Genomic DNA, 25,529 nt, shown 5'->3' with positions numbered 1-25,529 from the left:
ACAGTCCCTGTACGGAATTTTATCGGTTAAATATTTGGTTAAACACCGCCCTTCTAAATAGCTTCAATGCAGCTACTAACTTAGTAGCTAGTAGTGTGTAGTGTAGCTAACTACCTTTTAAAAAAGGTAGACTGACTGTAGTTTCACTATTTTAAATTATAAGTAGCAAGTACATTTTCAAAATAGTGTCTTCAGATCTGAACACTTTTATGCAAAGATTATGTTGCATGCAGAACTCACCTGTGTTTTGAAGACTGAGACCAACTAGAGGGGTGAGAACAATGGAGAGAAAAACATATTACAAATAAAATAAATAAATAAAAACTTAAAATAAAAAGTTAAGATGGTTAAGTAAGCCAAGCCATGATACTGGTTTGTGTTCAAAGACAAATAAATGCTCAGTAATATCTTGCTATTCATATTCAAGGACAGCAGACTCACCGATGCCCTGTGACACCACTCTCTCGTAATGGTACGGGTTGACACAAACGTTATCATATTTGAGGTCAAATGCGTACTGGCAGAATTTCACATGTTTTAGCTCATTCTTGTGAAGATCTGGCCAGCGCCACAACCGGGCGTAGATTACATGAGGAAAACCTTTACGACCCGCAACCTACAGAAAGAGAAGAGACGAGAAAGAACAGAGGAGAAGAGACAAGTGAATAAGACAGTTATAAATCAATAAGTATTGGCAAAAAAGTTTTAACCAATGAGAAAATTTGTGTTGAAAATGGTATAAAATGTTCTGCCAACATAACAGTTTTATGGTGTTTTTGCATCCCTTCTGACACTTGAAAGCTCCCATTCATTTTAATTGTATAGAAAAAAATAACGAGTACATTCTTCAGTCTGCACTATTTCTTTTTACTGTGTTCCATGGATGAAAGAAAGTCATGCATTTGGAACAGCATGAGGGCGAGTAAATAAAGACAGAATTTTCATTTTCGGGTGAACTAACATATTCAAACTGTGTGAAAATACTATTGATTGTATAGATCGTAATTTTGAAATTGCAGTGTCACCTAATAGAATTAATCTTTGCTTTCACAATTAATTCTCCTCAGCATAAGCATTGTTACTAATGTTATTTCTGGCCCGCAATGTGACAGGAATGCAGTAGCATAACAAGAGAGCATCCCATGACCCTGAGCACAGAACAAGAGGTCCACACCACAGCTGCTCATGCTTGTTGAGCATAGTAGGACAGCAAGACGTGTGTGTGATATGATAATCCTTTATAGATTAACACTATGAGGCGTGACACTACAGTTGAGCACTGCAGCAGGATACTACAGCTGAGGAAAAGGATAAATCCAGCTGTCATTGCCATTTCAACAGCAAGACTGAAACAAAGGGTGAAGGTTTAAACGGACAGTCCAGAGAACTGCTTGTGCCCTTGAACAAAGACACTGAACCCAAGTTACACCAGTTGACTGTACCTGTAGCCCTACTATAAAAAGTAGGGCTGTCGACTTAACGTGTTAATTTAGTGCAAATAATTATACAGAAAATTATTTACACATTTTTAAATAATATATTTTAATATTATTTTTAATTAATAAACAATTAACCATGCCCCTGACCATGTACGCAAAATTCGTAGAAACAAATGTTCCTACCATCGGAGCAATTCAAGCTTGATGTACCACTTGTTTTTATGTAGGGGGCAGTCAGCACAACTCCAGCTGTATAGGCAACGCGCCTCGTCAAACCAACGAGAGCAGGCAGCATAACCACCACAGATGCGTTTTGCGATTTAAAACAGCTTGACCGAGCAAAACAGAAAGCAGGAATCTCAAGACATGTTTTTCAAAGTTCCAAACTTTGTTTAACTTGACATATTGTCCTAAAAACACAGCGCTTATGACTAGAGACGCTGAAAACTAGTAAGACGCGACACAACCAAAAGCATCCGTCTGACGCATGAGTACATAGACCATTAATTTAAAATAGCAAGGGGAGTAGGCCAATAAAAGGATTATGTTCAATGATACAGAAATAAAACTTTTAAAAGACACTTTTTGTGTTGTTTAAATTAGAGGTAAACTGATATATCGGTTTTACCGATCAATCATTGGCGATAGTTGTTTTTTGGACAACTTTTTCGGCAAAATTCTATGGAGATAGTTGCAGAGTTTTTTTTTTATCATTTTATATTACAAAATAAGAGACCCCAACGTGTGTTTTAAGCTTGTTTATACTTAAAAGTCCCATGTTATGCACCAAATATTTATTTTTTCTGGTTATTATTGGGATTTTGGTTGAACAATAAACTGCATCTGGGATTTTATTCATTTTGGACTCTTTGTCTTTGCCCACAATAGTAAAGAAAGAATAAGAATTTTTTTTGACATTCTATAAATCAATTTTAAAACTATCGGCCGTTATCGGCCTTTCCCACCACCTTAGTTATCAAGTGGTGGTGGCGTAGTGGACTAATAAGCAAAAGGTTGTTGGTTCAATTCCCACCATTGTGTCCTTGAGCAAGGCACTTAACTCCAGGTTGCTCCAGGGGGATTGTCCCTGTAATAAGGGCACTGTAAGTCATTTTGGATAAAAGTGTCTGCCAAATGCAAAAATGTAAATTTATCAGTATTGGCAAAATCCACTATCGGTTGACCTCTAGTTTAAATGCATGTCTGTTGTCACAATAAATTTATCTGATGTAACATACACTATATTGCCAAAAGTATTCGCTCACCCATCCAAATAATTGAATTCAGGTGTTCCAATCACTTCCATGGCCACAGGTGTATAAAATGAAGCACCTAGGCATGCAGACTGCTTCTACAAACATTTGTGAAAGAATGGGCCACTCTCAGGAGCTCAGTGAATTCCAGCGTGGTACTGTGATAGGATACCACCTGTGCAGCAAGTCCAGTCATGAAATTTCCTCGCTACTAAATATTCCACAGTCAACTGTCAGTGGTATTATAACAAAGTGGAAGCGATTGGGAATGACAGCAACTTAAAATGACAGAGCGGGGTCAGCGGATGCTGAGGCGCATGGTGCGCAGAGGTCGCCAACTTTCTGCAGAGTCAATCGCTACAGACCTCCAAAATTCATGTGGCCTTCAGATTAGCTCAAGAACAGTGCGTAGACAGCTTCATGGAATGGGTTTCCATGGCCGAGCAGCTGTATCCAAGCCATACATCACCAAGTGCAATGCAGAGCGTCGGATGCAGCGGTGTAAAGCACGCCGCCACTGGACTCTAGAGCAGTGGAGACGCGTTCTCTGGAGTGACGAATCACGCTTCTCCATCTGGCAATCTGATGGACGAGTCTGGGTTTGGCGGTTGCCAGGAGAACGGTACTTGTCTGACTGCATTGTGCCAACTGTGAAGTTTGGTGGAGGGGGGATTATGGTGTGGGGTTGTTTTTCAGGAGCTGGGCTTGGCCCCTTAGTTCCAGTGAAAGGAACTCTGAATGCTTCAGCATTCCAAGAGATTTTGGACAATTCCATGCTCCCAACATTGTGGGAACAGTTTGGGGATGGCCCCTTCCTGTTCCAACATGACTGCGCACCAGTGCACAAAGCAAGGTCCATAAAGACATGGATGAGCGAGTTTGGTGTGGAAGAACTTGACTGGCCTGCACAGAGTCCTGACCTCAACCTGATAGAGCACCTTTGGGATGAATTAGAGCGAAGACTGCGAGCCAGGCCTTCTCGTCCAACATCAGTGTCTGACCTCACAAATGTGCTTCTGGAGGAATGGTCAAAAATTCCCATAAACACACTCCTAAACCTTGTGGAAAGCCTTCCCAGAAGAGTTGAAGCTGTTATAGCTGCAAAGGGTGGGCCGACGTTATATTAAACCCTATGGATTAAGAATGGGATGTCACTTAAGTTCATATGCGTCTAAAGGCAGATGAGCGAATACTTTTGGCAATATAGTGTATTTGAATTATCTGAATTATAATATTTATTTTATTTTTATCAAATTATAAATATTATATATTAAATTATCTTTATTTCAGTACCTTTCTCAGTAAAATATTGATATTCGATTAATAAGATTAATTAGTCTGCACTAGAGGTCGACCGATGATGGATTTGCCTATACCGATAACTAAAGTGGTGGAAAAGGCAGATAACCGATTAATTTGCTGATAGTTTTTAAAACCGATTTAAAGACTGTTAAAAAATGTCCTTAGTCTTACCTTACTAAAAGAGTCCAAAATGAATACAATCCCAGATGCAGTTTATTGTTCAACTAAAGTCCCAATAATAACAAGAAAATATGAAGATTTGGTGCATAATGCAGGACTTTTAACTATAAACAAGCCAAAAATACACAAGGGGCTCTTATTTTGAAATGCTGAGAGTTAGCTCTGTTACAATACGGTACAACCAAGCCGTTGTAACGGTAGAATTCTCCAGAGTCGGCCACAGAGGAATAAAAAAATAAAAACTGTTGACAACTTTCGCCATAGTATTTTGCCGATAACAATAGTTCCAAAAAACAACTATCAGCACAGATTAATCAGTAAAACTGATATATCGGTCTACCTCTAGTCGGCACATCATGTAATTAATTTTATTACAAATATTGAATGATTTTTAAATGACTGACAACCCTAATAAAAACCCTAACAACATAAACATGTCCTGGTCAATGCTCTGATAGACCTCTGCGAGGCATTTTAAGCATTAAAAAAATAAACTAAGCTTATTAAAATTTTATTCTTGAGCTTTTCATTTGGAAAGTAAAGATAAGACAACTTAAAAACAACGTACTGTACTTTACTTAGATATTTAACAACCTACCTGTTGAAACTTATTTGACAAACCACAATTAAGGGTTATGATTATGACTGACAAATGTTTTTGGCAAATAAATATTACCAAACATCTAATAAAGCAATAAGCCACTTGAGGCTGTGCTGTGTACTTATTTTTGTTGACAAAGTCAACAGTGTCAAAGTGATAAATGCTTCATTTATAATATTGTTTCAAAACCAGTTCCTTAATATTGATATATTGAACAGATGCACAGGTAGCTGTAATAACCTGCCAGGCATTATTGCCTGCAGCACCTCCACCAGTCCCTTCAGCCCAGCTGCAGGGTCATCAGCCAGGAGCCACCTATTTTCAATGTTTCACCCCATTAATCCCAGAACATCTCCTGGTGGTGGGACAGCGGTCAGGGACTTCTCCCTGCCACCCCGCGCAGCTGGACACCGGATCCCCTCCAACGCCTCTCATCCATGCCTTCCCATCCAGACATCCTTCCTTCATGAATTACTTGCAACCAGGGTTCTATATGTCATAATACCTCAACACGACCATACGCACCAGCCCGTTGGCCAACTGGCACCGAGATGCGTACTCAGTGCCTTACTGGCACTGGCACCATATCTCTCGGTCACTCAGTGCCACCGGTAGTGTATGGCATACTACCTCAGCACAAGCCCTCACCACATATCACCCAGGTTCCCTATTCCTCAGTTTCCTAGTGTTAGTGAATTCGAGAACGCGCATGCGCATTAACTGGACCGGCTGGGAAAATAGCATTTTTTTCCTTCATCTGAGCTAAAGAAGCACAGTTTATGATCTCATTGTTATCAGATTTAACTGTTATCAGATTTGAAATATGTTCTTTGATCACAATCTTGACCAACCATTTTGGAGATTTTGGTCTTTACCATTCATGTAGACAGAAGCTGTACTTTTATGCAGCTTGTATTTGTAGAAAATAGCTCCCTGGAAGCATTCCCAAGATGTCCGACTTGCCTTGAAAGGGACTTTGATTGTAGATATATAGAATTTATACATTAAAATAGAATTCAGTGGATGTGCAGTTATAGGTGAGCATATTGGCTATTTTACAACGACTTTGGATGTGGTTCATCTAGTCATAACAACCCGTTTTATTTACAATATTTGAAAAAAGAGACAATCCGTTGAAAGGTTTTGACAAAATTTTAAGAGAACAGTGATGTTACAAAATAATAATAAGTCATGTATAGACTTACATCAAAGGAGGGACCAGAGCCATATCTAGAGGCCAGATTATCATAGAGACTTGGGTGTGGCCTCTTTTGACTTGTTGGGCCAGTAAGCAATCACCTAGGAACCACCCAGAACACCCTAACAACTACCTAGCAATCACCTTAGCAACCACATAGCAATGCCTCGACAACCACCCTCACACATTACCCTAGCGTAAGAGTGTTGAGTTTTCAAGCACCACTTGCATACACATATTCTACAGAAAATGTAAAAATCTAGAAAACTCGTTTCTTTACATGCTCTCACTGTCTTTGATAAGGTTAAAATAGGTGAGACAGTATGTATTCACACAACAGTTCAGTTCTATTAAAACACATTCTCTATTTCTGCCCACAGATAGCTTTTCTTTCATTTGAGCCAGAATATCATTAGATCTTATGTGTAAAGAATAGAGTGTACAATCTAGCAGCCATTCTACACACAGAGGAAAAAACACACGGCCTTAAGTTAACCCGGCCCCTTTCCTGTGTTTTAGACAAAACAAACTTCACAGCCTCTCCCTCCCTCACAATCTACCCATACGAAAGGGTGGAGAAATGGTGCAGACACCCTCCTACTCCATATAAACCATGACTTTTACTTTGAGGTTATTGAGCCTTGTTATGAATGTCTCTCTTTGTAGCGGCTGTCAATCATCTAGTCTCCATGGGAACCAATGCTAAGGGCAGGAAGTTATTTATATGGGCTGAAGCTGCAACTGCATCCCGTTCTGCCACATAAAATCTGTATGTTCAGATGTGTGCAGTGTTGATATGATTAGCAACATCCACCCAATGTTCAGTTTATGCTGCTATTCAATGGACAATGCCTGGATTTATTTACATTGCCCGACTTGATTTATCGCAGAATTCAAAAATAGATTTAGGGAAGACAATTGTGTGAACAATGTAGGAAAATACACTTTCTAAAGGACGTTTGTCTTGAGAGGGGAAAGGGAGTTTTTTTAGGTGTTGATCTACATGTATATGGGTTTTTAAATACCCATTGCTAATACCGCTAGACAGCAGGGTGTCCAATGGCCAATATAAAACAGATAAATATATATAGGGGAGACCGGGGCTAGTTGTCAAACTTTTACTCCAGTGAATATTTATTAGGGTAGTCGATTTATGTATAGCCACATACCCTTAACTTTTGGTTATAAAAACGCTATTGAACATTTTTGCCGTTAGTGCCCAGGATAAAAAGATACAGTTCATACAGTTTATTGAACACAGATTGAACCAACAGTGTGGCATGTTGTCACAAAATATGGGGAAACAGTACGGTGACATCATTTTTGCAGCATTGCCAGTTCGGTGTACCAGTGCGTACAGGCTCACTTCAAGCACTGGGTATAGGTTTCTTGTGAACATCAGGGGTCAACCCACTACCTTCAAATCTACCCACCCCTGTGTCATGTCCAATCAAACCTGACAGAATGAGAACTGAAAATACTTGCTCTAGCTATTCAGTCCCTGTCTACAAAAACAAACTATTTAAGATTTAGTCTAAATAAGTCTAGATTTAATCGAAGAAATGAGTCATCCATTCAGCACTAACATTTGGAAGAGTGAATCTGTACGCAACATTTTCTCTTGCAATTCACTGCTATAAACATAAAAACAAATGTTAAAGAAATAGTTCATCCAAAAATACAAATTCTGTCATCAATTATCACATATATTTCAGTTTGTTCCTCACACAAAGCTATCGAATAGCTTCAGAAGACTTGAAATATTATGTATGAGTCATATGGACAACGTTTTATGATATTTTATTGATGCTTATAGGGCTGGGTTCTATGGCCAAACATATTATAAAAATTTTATTTTCATATCGTTCAATATCGCTATTTATCACAATATACATTTTACACCATTAATGGGGAAGGAAATGCATTCCACGTGTTTGTTAGACCTCAAGAATAAATGTAAACATATGACTTGATTGTTTACAAGTAAACTCCACAGGAAAGCTACCTTTTAATTTGAAGTTCAAGAATACTCAGTTTAGGATTTAATCCTAAATAAGGTGTGTGACCTCATTTCAATGAAATTTCGCCAATTTCATCCTCTTCAGCATAGGATTGACTCCACTGAAAGACTTTCTTGTGACGCTCCACACTCAAGCTCAGTAGGTGGCGGCAATGCGCCATAAGCTGAATTGCCAAACACCAATAAACAGCAAAAATAGCAAAAGTAGTTACCAGCTACCTAGCCTCTAGTGATGGGAAAATCAGATAATTTTACTGACTTGAATCTTTGAATCTCGTTCAGCAAAATGAACGAATCTTTATCCAAGTCATTTCGTTCATTTGAGCAGAATTAATGAAAATGTTACATTTTCAATAGCCAAATGCCCCCAAACACGTCTACTTACGCAAACTTTGATTATAGTCCCAATAAGGAAAAATTTGTAATGCAGCCAAGGACAAATTATGAGAAACAGAAATTAGTTCACCTTTGGTATCTTCTTGTCCGAGTCGTTCGTTCTTTTGTCACGTGACAGCCGTATACGCTATGCACATACGGCTGTCACAGAAGGACCAGAAGACTCGAGAGGTGAACTAATCATTTCTGTTTCCTGTGTGAGCAATGCATAGCGTATACGGCTGTCACATGACAAAAGAACGAACGACTCGGACCAAAAGAGTTGAAAGGTGAACTAATAATTTCTGTTTCCTGTACCTGTGTGTGGTTTTCACATAACAAATGAACGGAGGTTGCGCAATGCACATGCGCGGCCAACACAAAATGAACTGATCACTCTCTGAGACTACTCGTTCTTCTGGGTCACATAAAAGATTCATTCAAAATGAACGACTCGTTCATGAACGACCCATCACTACTAGCCTCATTACTGGTTTATTTGACAGCAGGGCTATGCAGCCGCTAGCCTGCTAACCCTTTCAAAAAATCTAGAGTTTTGACAAACTTGATGCAAGTTTCCCACTCATTATTTTCACAGGCAAATGAGCTTGCGATTTTTCACAAATGTTTGCCAGAAATTCGCAGCTCTTCATCGGTAGTGGTGAACCTGCTGCAAACTTTTGGCAACAATGAAGAGTTTGCCGCAAAGCTCATTTACATGTGAAAAGAATGAGTGGCGAATTTGCAGCAAGTAAGAGTATACTTCTTAACCGGCTGATTTAATGACTGCGATTCAGTTAGTTGACGAACTGCTTGCGTTTTTAGCAACACACACCTGATCTGATCATCTATGTAGAATGGGGATGGGACGATATATCGAATTTTGATATAACGCTAACCAAAATTATACAATCCATATCATGGCAAAACTCGATATTTTGAAATTTGCAACACTGTTTTCTGTCAGTGTGATCATAAATTAAATAACCCGTCAAACATCACAATCTCTCTATCACTTGATATCACTTTTTTCTACACAGTTTACAAGGTTCACACAAGGCCCATGAAGTGCTTAAAATGCTCTAATTTAGCTTTTAGAACTTTAAGAACTGGAATTCCTGGAAAATTGCCTTGTTTTGATGAAAAGTGCTTGAGATTAAAACAGATCGTTTCCTCCGTGTAATGTGTGTCCATCAAAGATGAGGTGCACTCCGCTTTTATTGAATAATGTGTCTTAATATCCTTTCTGTTCCTTTACAGTCAGATAAAAGTAAAAAGAAATATACATTTTAATCTCACGCAGCATAGATGCACTAAAGAAACAGAGAGATTCTCGTTCTGTGAGCCGCTCGATGAACCCTTAAAGTGACAGTAACCTTTTTAGCGTTTCTTATACAAATGATCGTAAACTTAATGTTATTACTTGTACATTGTACACATTATTTCAAACAGTGATAGCTCATATCATTATTAAATATACAATTTCATAACATAATATTAATTAATACAATGAAGAATGTTTTTATTTTTACAAAGTTCAATTTTGATTATAATAATGATGATGACAAACAAATTATTAAAATATAAATATACATTTTCACACAATTTTTTCAGGGCAGGTTCTGTTTAGTTCAGTTGCTTGTTCTGCACATGATCAGCCTGAATGTAGCCCACTATTTTTGAAAGCTTATTTGCTTGTATATGGTATATGATCAACTCTTATTATTTAAACTTTGAGCATTTATATTGTGTATTAAAGAACTTTATTTTGATGAGAAATTATAATATGCTTTTTTGCTCAAAACATTTTTCAGAAAATACAAAAATTTCTGTAATATTTTGTGATTTAAGTGTTATTATATCGAATCGAGATTATACTGAATCCTGAACTTCATACCGTATATCGAACCAAATTGTGAGATAACCATATCGTCCCATCTTTGATGTAGAATAAAGGCTAAATATAGAAAATTACTCAAAAGTTTATCATCAATATCGAGGAATGTTTTTTCCTGATAAATATATATAACGTTTTATCGCCCAGCCCTAACTGACACACATGGTCTGTCACTGTGTGTAATAGAGCAATGAAGAAATTCTCCTTTTATGTTCCACACAAAAAAATAACAGCATACATGTTTGAGACGACATAAGGGTGAGTAAATAATGACAGAATTTACATTCTTGGGTGAACTATTCCTTTAATCCCTCAGTTTCAATCACTGCTTGGTTCACCTGTAGGCGTCCGTCCAGTGTCCTCTGGATGGTCACGCACTTGCTAGGGTGCACTCCATTGGTGGTGATGGCAGTGATGAGAGAGTCCAGCTCGTCCTTCTTCTCCTTGAGTTTCTTCACCAGGCTCTCAATGGCACGCTTTGCGAAGCCCTCGTTCTCGCCACCCTGCCTGTGGCACATGAGACTGTGCACGATACTGAGGCAGGCGTCATTACTGTTGGGAGGATTCACCGACATCCTGCTGCTATGACAGATGGGAAAACACAAAAGCAGCATCAACACACATCTTAGTCACGCTGCTTTCACACTGTATCTTGTATGCTAACACACAGTACGGTACTATACTAATGCTTCATGTAAATTTGTGGCAGAATCCCTTTCCAAATCATAGTTGAACATTGATACAATCTTTTAATTAAGCTCAGCTTCCTATCTAGTGAACCTTAGAGGAATGTTCCAGGTTTAATACAAGTTATGCTCAATTTACAGCATTTGTGGAATAATGTTGATAACCACAAAAAAAAAAAAAAAAATAATAATAATTTCATCCCTCGTTTAATAAAAAAAAAAAGCTAAGTTCTGGTTACAGTGAGTCCCTTGCAATGGAAGTGAATAGGGCCAGTTCATAAACACGAAAATACACATCATTTCAAAAGTATAGCCACAAGACACTCAAGGCTCTCTTTTCGTGACAGCGCTAGGTGCAGCGCAATGAACATGCACTAAGTCTTATCACATTTTCGTGAGAGCAGTAATTCTAAACGCAATTTTCATTCCAGCGCAAAGTGCAAATGAGATTGCACTTGCAATTTACTATTTTCCTGAGAAAAAGGTCATTACAATAAGACGCCTGAGAAGCTCAAAGTCTACATTTGGTTCCTGCATTTGCAGTTTAGGGATTCCACCAACAGATGATATCAAAGAGCTATTGATCACTTTTAATACTAGCCATGATTTGTGTGTCAGTAGATCAATATGATTGTTAATAATAAGAAGTTGATTTTGTATAATGCCTTTCCAAAGCACAAAAATGCACAGAAATTAAACATAAAACATTAAACAAAGAAACACATAACAAATATACTTGTACATTACAAAACAATGAACAATGGGAGAGAGAAGCAAAGCATATTTTAAGCAGGTGAGACACGGGCGAGCAGGACGAAAGCTAACAATCCCAGAGAGGCCAATACATACAACACATACATTGCGGTCCGGAGCAGCACAGGTGACAATACAGTCACAGAGCAGGGGATGCAGTGCATACAGCCCATTTACACTACCAAATTCTTATAAATGGGCTGTCTTCATTAACATCAATCTTGCTTGACATATATAATAGGACGCGGAATTACATTGCACTTGACCCAGCCCATTAGCGCTTTGCGCACATGATTTTGCCAACCCAATTGCACCTAGAGTTAGTGCATGCTTGCATGAAAATATCAAAACCTCATTGCCAAGCCTACTGACTTTGCACATATGCATTGAACTGCACTTAAGGCATAACACTCTTAATATAGGGCCCTAAATGTGTTATCATTTTTTTTTGATAAAATCACTTACTAACCCTATCTGTGTAAAAGTTATGTCCAATATTACAACTTTGTTGTCATGACAACGTAATGCTGGTAACCCTGTAATCTGGTAACTGACATAACACAGGTAAATCCCTGATTTAATCACACTAAAATCATGTTAACATGTATAATGTTTACGTCTTGTAGCTATACTTTTGAAACAGAGTGTATTTTTTAATATTTATGAATTTGCCCAATCTACTTCCATTGAAAGTGCCTCACCATTACTATGTTTTTTGCTTTTCTTTTTTTTTTTTTAAACAAGGGATCGTCAAAATGTTTTTTTGTGATAATCAACAAACTAAACAATGTTGATAGTGCCACAGAGCCGTAGTGTTTACACTTTTCGGGGAAATCAACCTCCGAATGGATTATGTATAGTTGTCTCTGCTGCACATTAAATTCAGATAGGATAACATATTTAACAGAAAAAAGAACACACTTATGGTGACATAGCAGCTACATACATGTAAGAATTTGCAGATAAGATGGACAAACTTCACAGTGCATGTGATGCAAGAGCCACTGTGAGAGTATGAGATGTTGCACATTCTGGAGTTCAGCGGCAATTGAGAGCTGGTGGAGCACTGACGGACCCTGACACTTCAGATCTCTGAGCATCATCAGCTCTAATATGGGGGAACCTCTTTCAGAGCCTTATTATCAGACTCAGAGACGCTCTCCATGTCTGCGCATGTGTCCCTCTGCCTTTCATCCACCTTCAGTACGCAGAGCACCAAAGGAACAACTTTACATTAAGATGATGAAAAATACAAAGCTATTAGTATTAGATGAAGTAAAAAAAACTATTGCAGGCCAGGACCGATCAGGGCTCAACATTAAGGATGGCCCGCTGGCCCGGGGCTAGTATGAGAGAGTTTCGGGCCAGCTGACAGAACTGCCACTTGCCCTATTGGGTCAGAGCCGTGTTGTCGCTAAATGTTACATTTGTTGATCTTGTAAATGTTTTGTTATGCCTTGCAAACTTAAATGGATAGTTCACCCAAAAATGAAAATTCTCATCATTTACTCACCATCATGCCATTACAGATGTGTATGACTTTCTTTCTTCTGCAGAACACAAGAAGATTTTTATGGTGCTTTTCTGTGCTTTTTGGAGCTTGAAAGTTCTGGTCACCATTCACTTGCATTGTATGAACCAAATAGATATTCAGATATTCTTCTAAAAATCTTCATTTGTGTTCAGCAGAAGAAAATCATACACATATGGTATGACATGAGGGTGAGTAAATTATGAGAGAATCTACATTTTTAGGTGAACTGTCCCTTTAATTAAACATTTGGATTTCTTTGATGTATTGAACATTGTTGTTGCACATTCTGCTGAATTTATGACCAAGGTAACAATATCCAGCTGGCTAACACAGATTAGGTTTTGGCAAAATTGTAAGAATGATTTGTGATAGTCTTGGAGGCATCAGTAAGATTGGGTTGACAATTAAAAATCAATCAATCAATCAGTAATGTTTTGCCTCGTATACCATCGTTTTATGGTAAAGTTTATTGTAAAGAAAATGTAACGTGTAATGAAAAATAAATATTAATCCTGGCACATATACACTGCGAAAAAAATAGGCAATATATACACTATATATATATTTTTTTATTATTATTATTTTTTTTTTTTTTTTTTTGTGGTGAGCCCAGTGAAAATGTTGGCCCAATGGAGCCAGCAGAAAAACAATCCTTTATGTTGATTTTTCTATACTGTAATATTTGAAAAGTATAGAAGGCTTACATCCAAAAACATGGTTTCGATGATTCTCAACTGGTTTTGTTTCTCAGATTTTATACTGGACATTATGTGGCGACACAACACAGTACCAGAATTGCTTATTGCACAAAAGTAAACAAAAATATCAAACACTAGAGTCTATTAATATTACAGTTTTCCAAGATGAGGCTGGGTCACACAATCTGTCCATGTCAGGATCTGCCTAATTTGACTAGCTTGTGTCAAGTGACAGATGAATTTGCGGCCTAATACTGTAAATTTTGCTTGGACGCATGGCCTTTAATAAAGATATGGGCAGATAGAGCCAACAAACGATATGGGAAATGTTTTATCGTCCCTTTTAAAAGTTGGCGTGCCTATTTATTTTGCTATCCTAACTATACATGGTTATACCTTTTGTTGCATCTTATTTTTTGCATTTAGCATTTTTTCCCCCTGCTAAGATACAGAAGCAGACTGGGTGTATTACTCTCTTATTACATCATTTAGTATGGTGCACTGGAGTAAAGCACGGCTGTCTAAGCCAAGAGAACATACAGACCCAAAATCAGCTAAAAATATCCAATTATGACTAAACTGTAGAGTCTATGGTGTAATCAACCATCATATATTGACAGAGAGCAGATTTAACATGTTAGAATGACTATAATCTGGCCGGTACTAGGATATGTGATCTTTAGGGGAGGCATTTTGACCTTTAGGGTGGGCAGTAGGTTCTCTCTTCATATGACCTGGCTGGGGGGGTCTTGCTTTAGTCATCTTGCACTCCAACAGGGGGGGCACAAGGAACATTTAGGGGGCCAATGCCCTACCCCCCTTAGGCCCAGCCATGACTGTAATGCTGATTTGTTTGAACCATCACTGAATACATGTTTCATGTAATAACAATTAATGGAAGTACAGGCCCGATTCAACAGGACTGGGCCTAAATAAAGAAACAGAGGCCTAAACTGAAGCCTATCCAAGACATATCACATATACTCCCGTCGGTATATATAAAATGGTATAATGTCATACAAAGTTAGAGCTCTGCGGGGAAACAAACGCAACGGTGACGATGCCATATTTGGTCACATGACGTCATCGTGTCCGCCGTCTAAACATTGCACGAGCTCCCGCTGGATAATTTGAGCATAGTTGAGATGACATGCAAAACATGTTTGCGTTCAATAACATCAAGGTAAACGGTTCAGTGAATAACATATTAAGCTTGGTGTGTTGGGGCTGCAACATGCCAGTGTCTCGAGACAGTATTCACATGCTAGACATTTACGAAATAAGCTCGGACAAGGGCAAAGATGAGTGTTATTACGACACAGACAGACACACCTTTTGACTTAATTTGCGAGATAATAATCCATATCTGCCAGACCTGAAGCTGAATCCTGCTCAGTGTCTCGTGTGGTCTCGAATAGTGCACCATGCGTTAAAAATGTCATTAAAAATGTAAAATACTCACACATCTGTCGGATTATTAGACAATATCAAAAGACGGGCTTCTGGACAAGGACGGAGTGGTAGAAATCCGTGTCCCCTTCCCCCTCCAGCATCTAATATGAGCCTATCGGAGTCGATACGGGACTATCAGGCTCGCTGTCTCCGTCCGCGCATCCTGCCCGCTCCCCGAAGCCTCTCTCCTCGCGCTCGGCACAACAACAAAAGCGGGTAGACATTGTGCGCGTGAGCGTCTCGTCGGGCTCCAACCAATCAGGGCTCGAGTCTCAAAAGAACTGCGGCGCTCAGCCAATGAGGATGCAGCTCTCACGGCTGGGCCCCCGGGCCGAGGTCTGTCTGGGTCGCGTCTGGATTGACATATCGGCGCGACTGTTTTTTTAAGGTGGCGCCGCCGAGATGACTCCGCCCCAAATCAGCCCACTCAACTCGCTCACCCCGCCCCGTTCATCTCTGCTCAGTTTCTAGCGATGATTGAAATTTACAACAGCCAGTGACGGCTACTTTTAGACTAGTACACTAGTGCCGCATGTCTTGGGCTTTAGAAAAATCATTTTCTAAAGTATTTTATATTTATATTATTCTCATCAAGTATTTGAGAAATTATCACCAGTCTAAACCCATTCCATTGGATAGGCCAACAAAACAATGAGACCACGTGAAAAAGTATGTGCTTTATTCTTAGTGGGAAACAGGGCCTTAGCTAGGTATTCTGGGCCCCCTGACTGTATACTGCTCTGGGCCCCTTTCCTATTAAAAAATACAGTTTAGAATTTGTTGTGGGGCCCTTATGGACCTGTGGGCCCCTAGAATCATTTCCACCTTTCACCCCACTAGCTATGGCCCTGGTGGGAAACTGAACTTTTTTATGCTAACACTTTACAACAAGGTTCCATTTGTTAACATTCATTAACAACATTAGTTAACACAATCAAGAAAGGGATTTTTGCTGCTTGTTCAATGTACTTAATTACAATGAACTAAAGTAACACAATTCTTGAACATTTTGCCACAACTTGAAAAATTGTTAAAATGGAAGTTTACTCAATCCATTTGAGTTGGGACAACATGAATAGTTTTTGTGGTGGCAATGCAGCATTGATGAAACTGTGTAGGGGATTTCCATTTCACAGCATGCTTTGCATGGGACTCGATAGAGAGTAAATGTTAAAATTAAGTGTAATTTTATGTGTTTTTGTGCAAGATGAATATAAAGGATATAACACATATGTGTTAGTGTGTAATGTTTTGTTATGTTGAGATTTAGAAGAGTTTCTGTTATGTTGGAGTTTTGGGGGTTTCCATTATGTTGAAGAGTGGAGCTTAAGCTAATGATGAGGACAGGTAAATGTTGCTTATGGAATAAGTGGTTTGCTTCGTTGAGCAATTGCTGTGCTAACTGTAACATAGTTACTAAACTACACTCTGTAGCGCTTCCAACCAGCATGTATTTAGCATGCTAACATTCACTAGTTAGTACATAAAGAAACCAAAAAGATTTATTAGAGTTACACTGACAGATGTAATTTTCTTGGGTTTCAACTAGGTTTTTTCTTCACAAAGTGTTTGTGTTGAGATTATATAGTATATTTAAGTAAGGAAAATCCATTTCAAACACATGGAACCACTGTCCACAACTGAATCAAGTTCAGCCAAAGAACTATTTCTGAGTGCATGAACTAACATTGAACAATACTTTTACAGCCTTGATCTTAGTTAATTTCAACATAGTAAAAAAACAAAACAAAAAAACATTAAAAGTTGTTTGTTAACATTAGTTAATGCACTATGAACTAACGTTGAACAACTGTTTTTTTTTTTTTAATTTTTATTAACTAACATGAACAAAATAAATGCTGTAAACAATATATTGTTAATTGTTTGTTCATGATACCTGATGCATTAACTGATGTTAATGAATGGAACCTTACTGTAAAGTAATCGGAAATTGTGGATGAAAAGAAAATGCATATTTCTTCTTTGTTTCATTTACACTGATGCATGAATTATTAAAAGACAAATGAAAATATCTTAATGTTAATTTTAAAATATAGCGGTATTTTGAGAGTTACACACCCATCAAAATGAAATGCATCCGATTTTCAGATGGAATTCCTTCCTTACATCGCAAGAAATCTAATAGAGGAACCATATAGCATGCATATTTATAATCAAAAGAGGCTTATGATCTTTTCTGTATTTCAAATGGGGTCAAAAAAAAAGTTTACTATTAGCACAATTGTACCATCCACACTTCATATGTGGTACAAACATAAACAAAGCCAAAGCTTTAACTCTTTCATTAAACTTCTATGTCAAGTGAGTTTCAGTTTGATTTTCAGCAATCTGTTTTTAATCTCTTACCAGCAGTGTGACTTTTAGGAGGCCCCTCACATGATTCCAACTTCCTCCTTGATAGATTCCCTCCCTTGACCTGTCCTAAAATCTTTTCACTTTCAGCTAAAGCAACTGCCCTTATCCTCTCCAGTTACAAGGCATTCCCTATTTACATAAGAGATGTGCATACCTAAGATTTTGCTGCTGATTTGATTATAATGCAATGCAATGCTGTGGATGCCTGGGGAAGTTCATTTCCCCATCAAATTACAGATTTACATACTTCTATTGGCCTGATCTATCACTTGCAACCATAATCTATGAATAAATGAAACTCATATTTAAGAAATAAAAAAAAATAAAAATAAAAAAAAAGTATATAAAAATAGTATGCATTCTTTGGGGCATCGTTTAAAAACAAATAATACAAGTAAAAAAAAAAAACTTGTTAAGCTTTATTAATATTCCATGTAAACAATGGAAAACAATACTGAAAAACAAAGCACATTTGCAACAGAAATTGATTAGAAGATGGTACAGATAGATATGTAAAGGAAAATAATAAACTGTACTGCTAACTGTGAATATTTTCAAACTGTCAGCAACATTTTGTTTCTTATTAGATCAAGGATGCCAGTAGGAGAATTACATATGTGTTAGGTCTGAATATTATACCTGACAGTACTTATAATTAACCAAAAATGTAACCTTCAATTTCCAAGTCCACAGCACTGCTATAACAGTGCACATTTCAGTTAAATTCATTTGGTTAGGTCAATCGTTTCTTTATAAAAATGTCTGTATGCCGCGAATAAATGAGTGCATATTTACACTGCTGTCCCCCGAATACTCTTAAATGAACAGGCTAACAATGTTGCAGTGTGCTGCTGTAGCCAGTGCTTTGCATAGCCTAGTGCCCTTTAATAATCTTGGAAGATTCTGCTAATTTACAGCATTGGTCCATAGCATTGAGCATTCCCATTATCTGAGATTCAGAACATCACGGTTTGCTGGGAGATCGCGGGGGAAATGCTCCAGATGCCTCAAGCATGGTCTTCCTGCGTGCCGTCTCCTTAGCAACATTATGGTTTAACCTTCGCAAACGTTCCTTAAGGAAAAGACGTCACAAAAAGGAAAAAGGTCAGTGAGCAAAAAAATTTTTTTTATCCAAGCATTGGTTTATGTGCAACTGAGATTCTTTACCTGTGCATTCTGGAGTATGTTGTTGACAAGCACCACTCTTCGCCTTGCATTAAGAAGTTTTTTAACATATGGGTCTAAATCTAGTGCCACCTTCTGGTGCTCATTAATCCTACACAACTCTGAAAAAGAAATGTGCAAAAGGTAGAGATGATGATGATACAGTATCCCTGAATTTAAAAAAATACGTTCTTTAATGGTTATTTCTATGGTTTATTTTTTATAACCATAAACTAATGTTCCCAGAACATTGCAGGGAGGTTTTAGTGTGACAACAAACTAATATGAACTTATACAGAACATTCTTTAATGGTTATTTCTATGGTTTATTTTTATAACCATAAACGTATCAGTTACGTACGTAACCTCAGTTCCCTGAGACGAAGGGAACGAGACATTGCGTAGTAACGCATATGGGGAGTGCCTTCTTACACGACCTAGTTGAAACTTCTCTACAATAACGCCAATATTCTAATATTGGCTATGGTGTTTGAGCCCCACCTGTTTTGGCGTGAAACTGTCCACTATAAAAACAGGTGCACAAACACCATTTCCTCAGAATTTCTGACTGAGAACAAGGAGCACATCGCTCATGCCTCAAGAACTCTGAGTCTTGTAGTGCGGCTAGCATTCGCAATGTCTCGTTCCCTTTGTCTCAGGGAACCAAGGTTACATGCGTAACCGAGACGTTCCCTTACGACTCAGTACACTCGACATTGCGTAGTAACGCATATGGGGAACAGAATCCCATCACGCCGCACTACATGACATAACTTCCCAGAGAGGGAACATGGCGCCACCGTCTTGTGGGACAGCGACCGACACGAGTATGCCGCAGTGAGTGATCCTCGTGTTGGTCAGGAGGAGAGCACTCATAAAGAATATATGAGCTAAAGTCATATAGTATGAATTAACTCCTTATGAACCCAGTCGGGAAGGGAGTTTATTTATCATGAAAGTGCTTGTGACTTTATGGTAAATTATAACGGCCTGAATGTAGGCGGTTGTGTAAATGATGGGCAGCCCGTACTTAAAAGGAAGGGCATAAAGTATATATATATATATTATATATATATTTGGCAATGAATAGTAAGTGCTCTAACAGAGAGGACTTGTGAAGAAAGAGACATTATGTCTAGGTTGTAAAACCTTGCAAATGTGTTTTGAGAGGACCATCCTGCTGCAAAACATGTCTTGTAAGGACACACCATTTGTCCATGACCATGAGGAGGCCATGCCTCTAGTTGAGTGTGCTTTAACACCAATTGGGCAAGTCTTACCCTGCGACTCATTAGCCGGGGCAATTGCATCAACAATCTAGTGAGAAAGCCTTTGCTTGAAGATGGACATTCCTTTTGTGTGTCCTCCATAGCATATAAAGAGCTGATCAGACAGTCTGAACTGGCGTGTATGCTCAACGTATGTGTGTAGTGCCCGCACAGGTCATAACATATGCAATGATTGTTCCTCATCTGAATTAAATGCAGGGAAGAAGGCCTGAAGGTGAACCACCAGCGCTTTGAAGGACGTGGTTAGGACCTTGGGTACATAGCCTTTCCTGGGTTTGTCAGTGGCTCTTGAAAGAACGTGGCCAAACTCCAGACATGAATTGTGCATGCAGGTCACCTACCTGTTTTACTGAGGTCAGAGCCAGAAATAGTGCGGTCTTAATGGAGAGCATGCGCAAATCAACAGAGTCCAAAGGCTCGAAGTGGGGCCCTGCGAGAGCTTTTAGGACTAAAGTTATGTCCCAAGTCGGGACTGTAGCCAGCCGAGGTGGGTTTAATCGCCTTGCTCCCTTAAGGAACTTTATGATTAAATCATGCTTGCCTATAGAGGCGCTGGCTTCATGTGCGTGATACGCTGATATAGTTGCCACACACACTTTGAGCGCTGAAGGGGTGAGTCCTGCGTCTAATCGCTCTTGAAGAAATATTATAATTTTTATGTATGGGGCAGTTTACTGGGTCCTTACCATGTAAGATCACCAATCAGTGAACACCTTCCATTTTAGCGAGTAGAGGCGTCTCGTGGACGGTGCTCTGGCCTGTAAAATGAAGTTCATGACTGAACGCGTCAGTTCTGGTGTGTGCAGGTTCCACAGCTGGGGCTGAGGATGCCAGATTGTGCCTTGCGCCTGAGAGAGGAGATCCCTCCTCAGCTGTATTTCCCATGCGAGTTGCACAGCATCTCCATCATTTCCGGAAACCATGGCTGGTTTGGCCATTTCGGCGCAACTTATAGAACAGTTTCCTTGTCCTCTCTGACTTTGCATATGACAGAGTGAATCAGGCATACCGGGGGAAATGCATATTTGCATTTTGCTTGCCATTTGCATGCCAATGCGTCCGTTCCCAGCATGGCAAGGGACTTCGAGAACCAGAGGGGACAGTGGGCATTCTCCACTGAGGCAAACGGCTTTGCCGAATATTTTTCAAATCCTCAGTACAGTTTGAGGATGAATTCTCCATTCGCCTGGCATCACCCCTTGGCATGACAGTAGGTCCGCGCCGTAAATCAGGTGGCCTAGGACATATGTCGCTCTCAGGGAGAGGAGAATTCTGCCTTGGCAGTTTATATATGCCACAACTGTCATGTTGTCCTGGTTTTCTCAGACATGACAGCTTGCTATTTCTGACTGAAAAGCCTTTAAGGCTAGAAATACAGCTGATAGCTCTAGGCGACTGATGTGCCACGCCCTCCTCGCACCTGTACAGGTGCCAAAAGTTGGGCGTCCATTGCACACTGCCCCCAACCTGTGTTGGAAGCATCCGTGGTCACCACTTTCCGCCTGACAACTTGTCCTGAATTCCGCCTTGGTGGTTTATATATGCCACAACTGTCTATTGTCTGAGCGAACCAGGACATGCCAGTTTGCTATTTTTGACTGAAAAGCCTTTAAGGCTAGAAATACGGCCGATAGGCTCTAGGCGCCGCATGACAACTTGCCCCAGCACGACACGTCGCTGGTAAAACGCAGGAGCTGTCCATGGTGCTAAAGCAGCTATACAGCAGTGGGATATAGTGATGCACATGCACCCTTGGCGCCAAGCACGTCGTGGCACACGGCGCTTCAGACAGCACTGAAGAGGATGCCGCAGCCATAAATCCCAATGCTTTCTGAAACAGCTTCAGTGGAAGTGTTCTCCCCAGTTTGAACTGAGACAGACACTTTAGAATGGCTGAAGCAGTAAGCTGTCTCTGCATGGGTGCGGCCCAGATAGTAAATGCACCTCTAATGTTGATCTGACGGAGGGATGTGCCTCTCGCACAAGGAACACTTATGGAACGACATCTTTAAAAAGATGCGAACATGCAAGTGACTCTTAGATATATAAATATATAAATTAATATAAATATATCACACAATATACAGTTGCTTTGTAAGGATACACAATCCCTGCCGAAGCACTCTGGGGAATCAGGATGCTGAGGCCCGTTCACCAGCGAAGCGTCAATCGGCGAGGTGGTGTGATGTTCGCCGGAGTACTGCAGGGGAGCGGAAAGTCTTCCTGCAAAGATTCTGCCCGCTGACTTGTGTATATCGACGGCAAAGGTAGAGGGCTTCTAGACAATAGATGATCACTGTCTTAAAGGAAATGGTGTTTGTGCACATGTTTTTATAGCGGACAGTTTGGCGCCAAAACAGGCGGGGCTCAAACACCACACCAGGTTTCAAATAGGTCATGTAAGAAGGCACTCCCCATATGCGTTTCTACTACGCAATGTCGAGTGTACTGAGTCGTAAGGGAACTAATGTTTCCAGAACATTGCAGCGAGGCTTTAGTGTGACAACAAACTAATATGAACTTATACAGAACGTTCTTTAATGGTTATTTTTATGGTTAATTTTTTATAACCATAAACTAAAGTTTCCAGAAGATTGCAGGGAGGTTTTAGTGTGACAACTTATCCGAACGTTCTCTAGTGGTTATTCTTAGATTATATTTTTCATTAACATATATTTCATTATTTTTCATTAAAGTTGCAAAGAGGTTATGGATAGACAACAATGACAGACATTAGAGCAGTACAGCATTTAATTAAATGTGGAAATTAAGATAACAGTTTATGGGATCTGAACGCATTATAATGAACAGATGATCTTTATAAAGTATTTTTAAAAACTTAATCTCTTTGTCTGTTATGGTAAATACAAATGACACTAAGCTTCTACTTCTACACTTCTAGCCTACATTCATTGCCAACTTACCAGATGCTAAATTGTCTATGTGTTCTCTCAGTTCCACTTGGCTTTCTCTGTGAAAAAATGATAACATTATATAATAAACGATGTTGTTGTCTTTAAAGCCACGACTGTGATTCATATCTCAAAAGTATAAATCGTGCAACTGCAAAAGAATACAAATAAACGAATTGCGACAACTGTCGTGGTATTTGTTAGTAAGTCAAAGCATTGAGGAGTCACGAGACTGCTGTCATGTTGACATTCAGTAGCATGCTAGCAAACACACAGAACCGCTTATTTCTAATTAAACATTTACGGGTTATACACATAGGTTACTATTCCCAAAATATGCTACCTGACTGAATGCACATGTAAATCAATCTGCTGTACAGCTGGTCTCAAGAGGTCCAGCAAACCCTCGGCGAGAGCATCTTTTCCTGATGGGGTTTCCGCAACTGCCAGCGCTGCCATCTTTGCTTAGTTTGAGCTTTTATTTGACTAGCGCAACTCACTCACTGCGCACATTACAGATTCTCTGACATTATATATATATATATATATATATATATATATATATATATATATATATATATATATATATATATATATATATATATGTAACGGACAGGAGCGAAAACCCTCCTAATCTTAACCCTCCTATTGCGTTAAATCATAATTTTTAAATACCACATTGTTATTTGTACAGGAACCAAACTTTGTGACATTGTCAAGACTACCAAAATTAACAATCTTTTTTTTTTCTTTTTTTTTTTTTCTTTTTTTAGATTATATTATTTAAGAGATATAACCAATTTTATAAAAATATTTTACGTTCGCAATAACTGTGGATGACATTATGTAGATATTTTCACACATTTATGAATTAGATTTTTCCTAAAAATACTTTACTTACATTAATCCTCTTTCCCATACACTCACACAAACTATTTTTGTCTCAAAATGGGACTGCATCTTGTTTACAGACATGGACACACATACACATACAGTCTCACGCACACTCACACACAGAAATGACAAAACAGATATAATAAACATAACAAATAAACTACATCAAAGGGAAAACTGCGTAAAGAGAGGTGTAGTCTGAATAAGGGTTGAAGGAAGAAAAGTCCACATTTTACTCTGCCACCCTCTACAGACTGATCTGATAATGAACCAGCTGGCAGCATAATCACACATTCAGCAATCAATGCAATAAAAAGAATACATTTTGAAAACATTGCTGTGAAGTTGTGTTGTATAGTTGTTTTGATGTTGTTTGGTTGGAAAAAAAATATTTGTTTGCGTAGGTTTGACTACTGAGTTGTTTTTCAGCAGTAATTAGTAATTAATTAATATGGAGGTTAAATGGAGAATTACTTGAAATTCTCATTTGAAATATTGATATCAATTTAATGCAATGTTATATTTAAATTAAATTTCATACACACCTTGATAAAAAAATATATCTTCACAAGCATCACTCTGGTTTAGCTGTAGTTAATGAATATTTTGAAATGTTAAAGAATTTGTAAAAAAAAAAAAAAAAAAAACTGGCATCTTACATAATAACATTTATATTTTTCAGTAAACATGCCAAAAATATAGATCCTTTTACAAGTATGGACAGATAAGAAGTTAACAATGAGCTACAATATGGTTTTTGATGAAAACAATTGGATTATGAATGCTTTATAATCTTAAAACTCCACCAGGTCAAAACTGACCCACACTGTAAAACATGATAGCCCCATTAAGTTATTAACTTGTTTCTTATCTTGAACTCCAATGGTCATGATTTTAGAAAATTAACTCAAGTTTACTTGTGAGTTTTTTCTGGGTTTTCAATGTTCATTTAACTCATGTCTGTAAGTTATACGTTGAAAAAGGGGATGGGGGAGGAGGAGGGGTGATACTGAGTGGAAAATACAGAGAAGTTGTCGCCTTTTTGAGTGAGCTGGAGTAGCTGAATTTCTGCTGAGTAACACAAAGGTAGGAGGTGAGTTTGTGTTTTCTAATTTGTGTTGATAAAATGTAATAAAGTTGCCACTTTCTTGCGTGTTGAAAATTTCAGCACATTAACTGTGCTCTGTGAATGTGACTGCACCAATTCTGTTAAACATTGGAGAAACCTGGATATTATTTTGATGAAATGGATGTTTTTACAACCATTCTTTATTAGAACCTGTCATCCTACTAATGAATTGCAAGCCAGTGTTAAAGCTTGTGTAACATTGTTCTTGTTAAATATATATATATATATATATATATATATATATATATATATATATATATATATATATATATATATTTGAGCAGATAAGTTGTAAGTTCACTCAGTGCAAACAAGGAAACTGGTAAACTTGCTGTTATTAGTCAAGATGAGAAATAAATATAAGAAACCATTTAAAA

At 38.5% G+C, this 25,529-nt stretch overlaps 2 protein-coding genes across 5 annotated transcripts in view; both read right to left on the bottom strand.

Moving 5' to 3' along the window:
• LOC127424840 (mothers against decapentaplegic homolog 4-like) overlaps positions 1-15,749 on the bottom strand; it is a 37,222-nt gene extending 21,473 nt beyond the window's left edge. For 3 of the 4 annotated variants that reach the window (XM_051670312.1, XM_051670314.1, XM_051670315.1), the window contains exons 1-4: positions 15,399-15,749; positions 10,604-10,847; positions 442-616; positions 241-264 (exon numbers count right to left, since the gene is read on the bottom strand). In XM_051670312.1, the coding sequence (XP_051526272.1) occupies positions 241-264; positions 442-616; positions 10,604-10,840 (436 nt within the window). In that variant the 5' untranslated portion in view covers positions 10,841-10,847; positions 15,399-15,749. The remainder of the gene's footprint in view (positions 1-240; positions 265-441; positions 617-10,603; positions 10,848-15,398) is intronic. The other variant, XM_051670313.1, reaches the window with a different exon arrangement.
• A 2,421-nt stretch (positions 15,750-18,170) lies between these two features.
• LOC127424864 (SNARE-associated protein Snapin-like) lies at positions 18,171-23,639 on the bottom strand. The gene is made up of 4 exons (XM_051670365.1): positions 23,473-23,639; positions 23,142-23,188; positions 18,932-19,050; positions 18,171-18,836 (listed from the first exon to the last, which is right to left on the bottom strand). The coding sequence occupies exons 1-4, from the start codon at positions 23,586-23,588 to the stop codon at positions 18,729-18,731; spliced, it is 390 nt and encodes a 129-aa protein (XP_051526325.1). The 5' UTR covers positions 23,589-23,639; the 3' UTR covers positions 18,171-18,728.
• Positions 23,640-25,529: the final 1,890 nt, after the last annotated feature.

This window comes from Myxocyprinus asiaticus, chromosome 34, assembly GCF_019703515.2.
Source record: "Myxocyprinus asiaticus isolate MX2 ecotype Aquarium Trade chromosome 34, UBuf_Myxa_2, whole genome shotgun sequence".
NCBI classification, from domain to species: Eukaryota; Metazoa; Chordata; class Actinopteri; order Cypriniformes; family Catostomidae; genus Myxocyprinus; species Myxocyprinus asiaticus.
This window is presented reverse-complemented; position numbering and strand designations above follow the sequence as displayed.

What these genes read in the sequence shown, in the direction of transcription:
- LOC127424864 (XM_051670365.1), bottom strand. Translation starts at nt 23,588, where the DNA reads ATGGCAGCGCTGGCAGTTGCGGAAACCCCATCAGGAAAAGATGCTCTC. An exon ending in TTACATGTGCATTCAGTCAG is followed by an intron (nt 23,189 to 23,472) that starts GTAGCATATTTT and finishes ATTTTTTCACAG; the next exon opens with AGAAAGCCAAGTGGAACTGA. An exon ending in ACATACTCCAGAATGCACAG is followed by an intron (nt 18,837 to 18,931) that starts GTAAAGAATCTC and finishes CTTTTCCTTAAG; the next exon opens with GAACGTTTGCGAAGGTTAAA.